Source organism: Furipterus horrens, unplaced genomic scaffold (genome assembly GCF_987537825.1).
Source record: "Furipterus horrens unplaced genomic scaffold, mFurHor1.1.pri manual_scaffold_6, whole genome shotgun sequence".
Classification (NCBI taxonomy): Eukaryota; Metazoa; Chordata; class Mammalia; order Chiroptera; family Furipteridae; genus Furipterus; species Furipterus horrens.
The window spans coordinates 73972273-73979562 of NW_028327176.1; the positions used below are offsets into that span (position 1 = coordinate 73972273).

The window sequence follows — 7290 nt, forward strand, 5'->3', positions numbered from 1 at the left end:
TATTTTTTTAAACAAAACAATATTTTATTGACACATCCTCAAGGTTCTGTATAAATATAAAGTGCTAAGTTCCCAGCCCCCACCCACAGGGCTGGGAGGAAGTAGGGGAGGGAATGTTAAATGTCAGTTGAACACAAATAACTTTCCAGCGCCAACACAGGCGTGAAGTGCTCAAATACACACACGCAAGGGGCTCACATACAAGGGACATATCACTTCCCTGAGCCCAGCCCCCAAGAACACAGGGCTCAGGCTCCAGGCCTTGGGGTGTGTCACCCCCAGACAGGGCTCCTGGTTGTCACAGCTTGTTCCTTGGGCTTCAACCCACTGGTGGGACTGGTGGACCCGTGAGTGTAGAGTCCAGTTTGTTTCTGCCAAAGGATGGGGGAGGAGGGAGACAGACGAACTCTTCACTCTTATCCCCAAATGAGGGCCAGCCCTCAAACCCCTAGCAGAAGAGCACCAGGTGAGCAAATTCAGCATTCTTGTACTTCCAGTGCCCCCACCTGGGGGCTTTCCAAACTCCGAGGAAGGGGCAGCTCTCCTTGAGGCGTGGCGCACCGTGAAGCCCCAGAAGGAGCCCAGATGTCCCAGGTCAGCTCCCCAGGAGCCTGTGGCTATATGTGCCTTGGTCCTGCCTCAGTGGCACAGCACTTGAGTCTCAAATTGTAGCAGCTGTCCCATGAAACTGAAGTTGGGGGAAATGACCCCCCGGCGTTGCTTAACGAAGTCGAAGGCCTCATCCAGCCGCACACGGTGGCTCTGTATGAGGTATGCCAGGCAGATGGTGGCGGAACGAGAGATGCCGGCCTGGCAGTGTACCAGCACCCGGCCCCCGCTGTTCTTCACTGAGTCTGCAAGGGAAAGGGGTGGAGGTCAGACAGGAAGTTGGGCAGGAAGGAGACGGTGCCCCAGTCCCTCCCCTGGGGCCCTGCTAAGGTCCTCTCTTACCAATGAAGCCTATGGCCTCCTGGAACCAGGCACTGATCTCCACCATCTGGTTGTCCTCCACTGGGATGCTCTTGTAGCGCAGAAGGCCCTCAAAGTGGTTGGGGCAGCTGGCAGAGACGTTGAGGATGGCGGTGATGCCGCAGGCCTGCAGCCCCTGCAGATCTGATGAGTGGCTGCAGCTGCCCAGGAACAGGTAGGGCAAGATCTCCACGGGGCCACCCTGGAGGGAGAGGGGGAGGAGCGGAGTGAGGTCTGCTCCACCCAGGTCTGGAGGAGCCCTGGGCCAGTCCTGACCAAGGACCTGGCTTCAGAATATGAGGACACCAAGGAACATACAGAGATATACACTCACAGGTATACATATCCCTCCTCCAGCCCCCAAATAGGCACACCCAGGGAAACAATGACAAGGAGCCCTGATCTCAACTCACCTGGTCATAGAAGGGAGCCCTGAGGTCTGAGCAGCTGTTTTCTGCCCCAGCTGGGGTGGAAGACTCAGAGCACAGGTCGGGACAGCAGGCCTGGAAGGCGTCAAAGCCTCCTGTGGGGAGGGCAAGAGCAAGGTCAGCGGGAGAGCCAGGCGAGCAGGGGGGAAGGGGAAGGTCGGGCCAGACGAGGGAGGGGGCGGCAAGAACCTGGAGGGAGAATGCGGCTGGGCGCTCACCTCGCAGGAAGCACACGGAGGTGGGCCCGGCTTGAGTCTCGTGCAACAGCGCGGCCAGCAGCACACGGGCCGGGCAGTCGGGTGGCAACGTTGCCAGAGAGGCACCGGCCTGGTCCAGCACCACGGCGCGCGCCAGCTCCCCGCGGGCCAGGCGTGCCCGGAGCGCGCGGTCTGGCAGCAGACAAGCGAGGGCGGCGGCGGGCGGGCCGCGCGAGCGCCGCCGCAGCATTGCGTTCCAGGGTACAGGCCGCGCGGTGCGCACGTGGCGCCGGCAAAAGGACAGAAAGGGGCGGCAGTCCAGCAGCAGGGTGCGCTCGGCTTCCCGCGGCTCCCGCAGCAACGCGCCCAGCGCCGCGCACTCCAGCTCGCGTGCCTCTTCCAGCCCCATGGCGCCGGCCTCTTCCTGCGCGTACCCTCTGCGTCCCCACTCCTCCCTCTACCCTTGCTCAACCCGAGCCCCCGACGTCTGCTCTGTCGCCCTCAGCAGGGCAGCCCGGCCTTAAGTAGCCTGGCCCGGCCCCCGGGTCACCATACAAGGGCAGAGCAGGAAGGCGCCGGTGCCGCCCCCGCGGCCTCACGCGGGCTAAACCGGGACAGGGGGTGGGGTGCGCTGGGGGAGGACGGGGTACCAGCTCAGGAGAGAAGTTTTTGTGGCTGTGGAAATGGAGCCCAAACACCCCCCTTTTGCCTCGCAGCCTTGAAACGCGCTGGCGCCTTTTGATCCGCTCCTCACTGCTCAGTCCTAGGGCACTGACTTCTCAGATGCACATCCCCCACCCAGGGACTTCAGGCTGTGGTAACCCTGCCCTGCTTCCTCTCCCTTTTCTCTTCCCTCCCAGGATGTTCCCCTGAGAAATTTGTTACAACAAAAGCTGATGTGCTTGCGGCCACCAATGACTTCTGTACTTGACAGTTCACGTTCTCTTCTACTATACCTTGGGCAGGAGGGGCTTGATTTCCCCATCCCCGGCCCATTTCATGCCTGAGACCAGCACGCAGGGTTAGTGGCCAAACTGGGCCAAAACATGGTCCTCTGAGGCCAACACCCTGGGCATCAGGAGGACCCCCAGCCTGGGAGGAGGGGTGGGAAAGGCAGGGGCTCCATCATGAATTTCCAGTTATGAGCCGTCAAGGCTGCTTCCCAAGGAGCCCAGGGAAACCCCAGGGGCCCAAGACAAAAGCACTTCCCCAAGTCACAGGCCAGTTCTGAAGGGGAACTCTGCTGACGACGCTGGACTCTCCCCAGGACCTCACGGGAATTTCAGGAGCGGCCCCAAGGGCAAGAAAGAGAAGAAGTACCAGAACCCGCCTCCTTCATCCTCCCCCTCCCCCGTCCCCCCGCCTCCCTAGGCCTGCAGCAGAGCTCTGGATGACAGGGACCCAATGCTTTTGCTTCAACAAGGCCATGAGCAGTAAGAAGCGGAAACTCTCAGAGATCACACCTCTTCTGCCCACCCCCACCCCCACCCCGGCCGAAAGCCCTGGGGCCGGATGTGGTGAGCCCCAGGTGTGTAGGGGGGATCTGAACTCCAAAACAGAAGTTTTAGTGGGTGGGGACAGTATTCTGGAGCTGGAGCTGCCACCCCCTCCAACCTTACCTCAACCTCCTCAGCCCCCTTGCCCCTGAATAAGACCCCTTTGTAAGACCCCTCCAGCTCCGCTGAAGTCTTCTACTGTCCAGACCTTCTTGGGCAACTACAGCTAGGACCCAGGTACAGTCCCCAATTCTCCACTGGGCTTGATGTGTCTGTGTGTTGGAGCAGATCTCTATGAAATTCCATGATTTCTGAGACACTTTGCTGTGGGGGAGAAGGGACACAGGTGAGCGAGCCCCAAGGACGCCCAAGATACTCGGGATCATGTCATCCTCTCATGCCTCAGTGTCCCCATCAGTAAGATGGGAACTCAATAGACCAGTTACTTGCCCACAGTGGTTCCAAGGCTATGAGGCCACGTGCTGGGTGAGCACCTACAGTGCTCTGTCCCTGCCTACCAGGCCAGTCTGGAGGTTGATTCGGCAAAGCCACAGCAGAGCCGGGGAGTCTGGGCCACAGATCCCAGAGTCTGATATGGGCCTTATCCTTGGCATCAGCCAGCAGATGACTTAATGGCTGACTTCAGAGGCAAATTACAGAGCACATGAAAGGGTAGTCAGGCCCGGGCTTGCTGACCATGGGGCTGGTGTCACCAGCTGTGCCGGGAGCCCTGGCCTTTCGGCTCCTTGGGGTGGAGACGTGAGGACTGGCCAGCTCAGCAGTGTGGGGGCTCCAGTCTCTGTAATCCATGCTGAGCTGAGCCTCGTCCCCTCCTGGGGAGAGGAGGGTGACCTCGCAGAAAGTTACCCATGGGAGTCAGAGTGCTTTGCTGAGACTTCGCTCTAGTATCGCAGGCCCTAGGGTGCTGTCCACTACTCGGCCAAAAATAGTGATTTCTGCCTGTGGTGGCTACGTGTATGTCCCCCTGCAATACCACTGGCTTTGGGACTGTCCCTTTTCAGCTCTGGAACCCACACTCAAAGAGGACTGACTTTGCCTTGAAGGAGGTGCTCCCCTGCCCCTTCCCCCATTCCCAAACTGGGGGAGCCCCCACCCCCATGACTGGGCGAAAGCTTGAGGCCTGGAGAAAAGAATGTAGCCCACATCCCACCCTATTTCTGCTCTGACTAATGATCCCCCCACCCTTGGTGAGTCATGGCACAGATGTCTTGTCCCCTTGCCACCTCCTCAAGGACCACCGCTTGCCCTGGCAGATGCAGAACAGGGCTCTGGATGCATGGGTGGAGGACAGTGTGAAAAGGGGTCTCATTAGACCTGATGTCCACAGGCTGCAGGTGCCAGAGGGAGGACCCTGCTCCCATCACTAGGTGGTGAGGGAATGGCAGCAGGTGTGTGCCAGACTCAGGCTCAGCTTTTTTTTTTTTTTTTTTTTTTTTTTTAATTAAAATACCCAACTGGCCCTGACTGGTGTGGCTCAGTTGGTTAGGTGTAGTCCCAAAAAGTGAAAGGTTGACAGTTCGATCCCCAGTGAGGGCACATGCCTCGGTTGCGAGTTTGGTCCCTGGTCAGAGTGTATATGAGAAGAAAATGATCGACGTTTCTCTCTCACATCAATGTTTCTCTCCCTCTCTCCCTCCTTTCCTCTGTCTCTAAAAATAAATAAATAAAATCTTAAATTAAAATACCCACTGGAACACAAGATGATTCAGTGTTGTCCTTTGTAACTGCCCCCCTTCCTGCCTTTGGGGTCCCTGGTCTTCCCGTGCCCCACAGCATACGCCCAGCTCTGTGCCAGGTTACCTCTGTTGCATTTCCCTTCCTCCTCCTTCTAAGTCCACACCCCAAGCAGATGCCCCAGGGAGGGAGGAAGAAATGAATGGTTTGGCTACGATCCATCGGCCAGGGCAGGTATGAAGGGTAAGAGTGACGAGTGAGGCCACCCCCAGCCCAGCTTGAGGAGTGAGTCAGGATGACGTCAGGTTTCCTGTGCCAGGCTTCTACCAAAGCAGTGCCGTGGCCACCCCCACAGGCTGAGCCACCCCCACAGGCTCCTGCCAGACAAGGACAGTGACCATGCTCTGCGAAGACAGCTCTATCCACTGGGGGGAGGATGGGCAGGAAGGAGGGCTATGACGGGAGAGCCCAACCCTCCTCACTGCCGGCTCGTAGAGGGCCTGCATGGGACTGAGGGAGCTGGAGTCAGTCCACACATGTGAGTCGTGTCGTGTGTGTGTGTGTGTGTGTGTGTGTGTGTGTGTGTGTGTGTGTGTGTAGGCACAAACATGCTTGGACAACCCTGCTGGACACAGTGAATATGACAAGAAAGTCTCCATGTGAGACTGGAAAGGCTTTGATGCCTCTCAGATATTTGCTTTTCCTTATTTTAACAGACAGGCTGTGCCTTCCCCAAGCATCCATTCCAGACCATGCATTCTTTTCTTTGTTTATTCATTCATTCATTTACTCAGCCTCTCGTTCAAAAGATATGATGTGCTGGGTGCTGGGGATACAGCAGTAAATAGCAAACTACTGCCCTCGGGGCACTGACCTCATTTATTTTTGCTATTATGTTGTATTCATGACAAGTGAGACTAGTTATCCACCTAGAGTAATCATATCCTTTTAAAATAAATGTTAGGTTGATAACAACTGAGTTGATTGGTACAGATGATACCCAAAGATATTACCATGTGTGATAAGGTAGGAAACACTAGAGTCAGGACATGTTGCCAAGGAGAGGGTCCCTGCAGCCCCTTCCAGCTTTAGCATAGTGCCATTCCATGGAGGTCTGGTTCCCCCTCCTGCTGTGGTCTCCCATCAGGAGTGAGGGGGAGAGGAGGCCACACCCCTGAGGAAGGGAATCTGGGAAAGCCAGTCTTGTAGCCATGACCAGAGCTGACTCGTCTGGTCTGTGTCCCTTCCTGCTCTGAGGCGTGTCTGTCAAAGGGACCTGGGCTTTGCCGCATCCCTGGATTTGCATGGGCTTTGGGCCGGAGGAGACCCCCTCCCTGGTCTCTTCCCTTGGCATGCACCCATCCCCAGCACACCTGTGGGCCCCAGTCCATGGCAGCAGTGAACCACCCACCCTGTCAGCTGGGTGCCCCTGGCTTAGGTCCAAGTGCTGAAGAGGAAAGGTCGCTGCTAAGGAAGAGCTCTGTCACCAGGGTAATAGTTGGGCAAGAGGTGAAGGATTCTCAAAAATGTGACCACTGTGATCAGAGGGTACATGGCTCTGTGTCAAAAGGATTCCCAGGGCTTCTCTGCAGCCCAAGCCAGGTGCAGTGTGAGAGTGGCAAGGGGACTTAGAGGCCCAGAGGAGCCGAGACTGCTTTCCCCCCTAATCACCCCAACATGGTTACTACCACCCAAGACCAGGTTGCGCCACCCCCATGAAGACCAGTAACAGCAGCAGCCACAGGGCCATGACAGCAGTGGTGCAAATCAGGGAGTGTGGGGATTCAGGAGCCACATCACTTTGGTTCAATCACAGTTCGGCTGCTTCCTTGCTGTGTGGCCTTGGCCAAGTGATTCACCTCTCTGTGCCCTCATTAAACAACAGCAGTGACTTGTGCTAGGTGCCTTCTAGGCACTACTGCATCTAAGCATCAGGCCTGAGGGGCAGCCTCAGCATCCTCTCTTTGCATATAGGGAACCGCAGCCACACACCAGTAAGTGGGAGAACTGAAATTGGGACCTGAGTGTTAAGCATGAGGTCTCCTGGCCTCTGGGCAGGGTCTGCCAGGTCCCCCTGTGTCCTGCATCTACCCTTTTCCCAGCACACCCCTCCTGCGAGGTCCCATCTCTCTTCATAAAGACACTACAACAACTTACACTGACATGCTTGTCATGTGCCCCACCTTCTTCTAAAACCCCACAGGGTCCTACGAGGCAGGAGGATTGGCACCCCAAATACAGATGGGAGACCAAGGCACCAAGAGGCCAACTCACTGATCCAAACTGTCACAACTGGTATGTGACGGAGCCAGTGTTTGAACTTATAATTCTGAGGCCCTCCATCCTGCCCCCCAAATCCAGGTTTCCCACCCAACCTACCCTGGCTCTTGTCATCTGCCTCCTTCTTTGCCCAGAGCCCTCCTGTCTCTCAGCTGGGCTCTGGCCACTGCATCTACCATGAGGAAGGACCTTGCTGACTTTAGGGCATCAGTTCCAAATCCCAGT

General features: G+C 56.9%; 1 protein-coding gene across 1 annotated transcript; it reads right to left on the bottom strand.

The window, feature by feature from the left end:
* Positions 1 to 2228, bottom strand: DUSP2 (dual specificity phosphatase 2). The gene is made up of 4 exons (XM_090280350.1): positions 1616 to 2228; positions 1383 to 1492; positions 952 to 1171; positions 1 to 854 (listed from the first exon to the last, which is right to left on the bottom strand). The coding sequence occupies exons 1-4, from the start codon at positions 2001 to 2003 to the stop codon at positions 640 to 642; spliced, it is 933 nt and encodes a 310-aa protein (XP_090136476.1). The 5' UTR covers positions 2004 to 2228; the 3' UTR covers positions 1 to 639.
* Positions 2229 to 7290: the final 5062 nt, after the last annotated feature.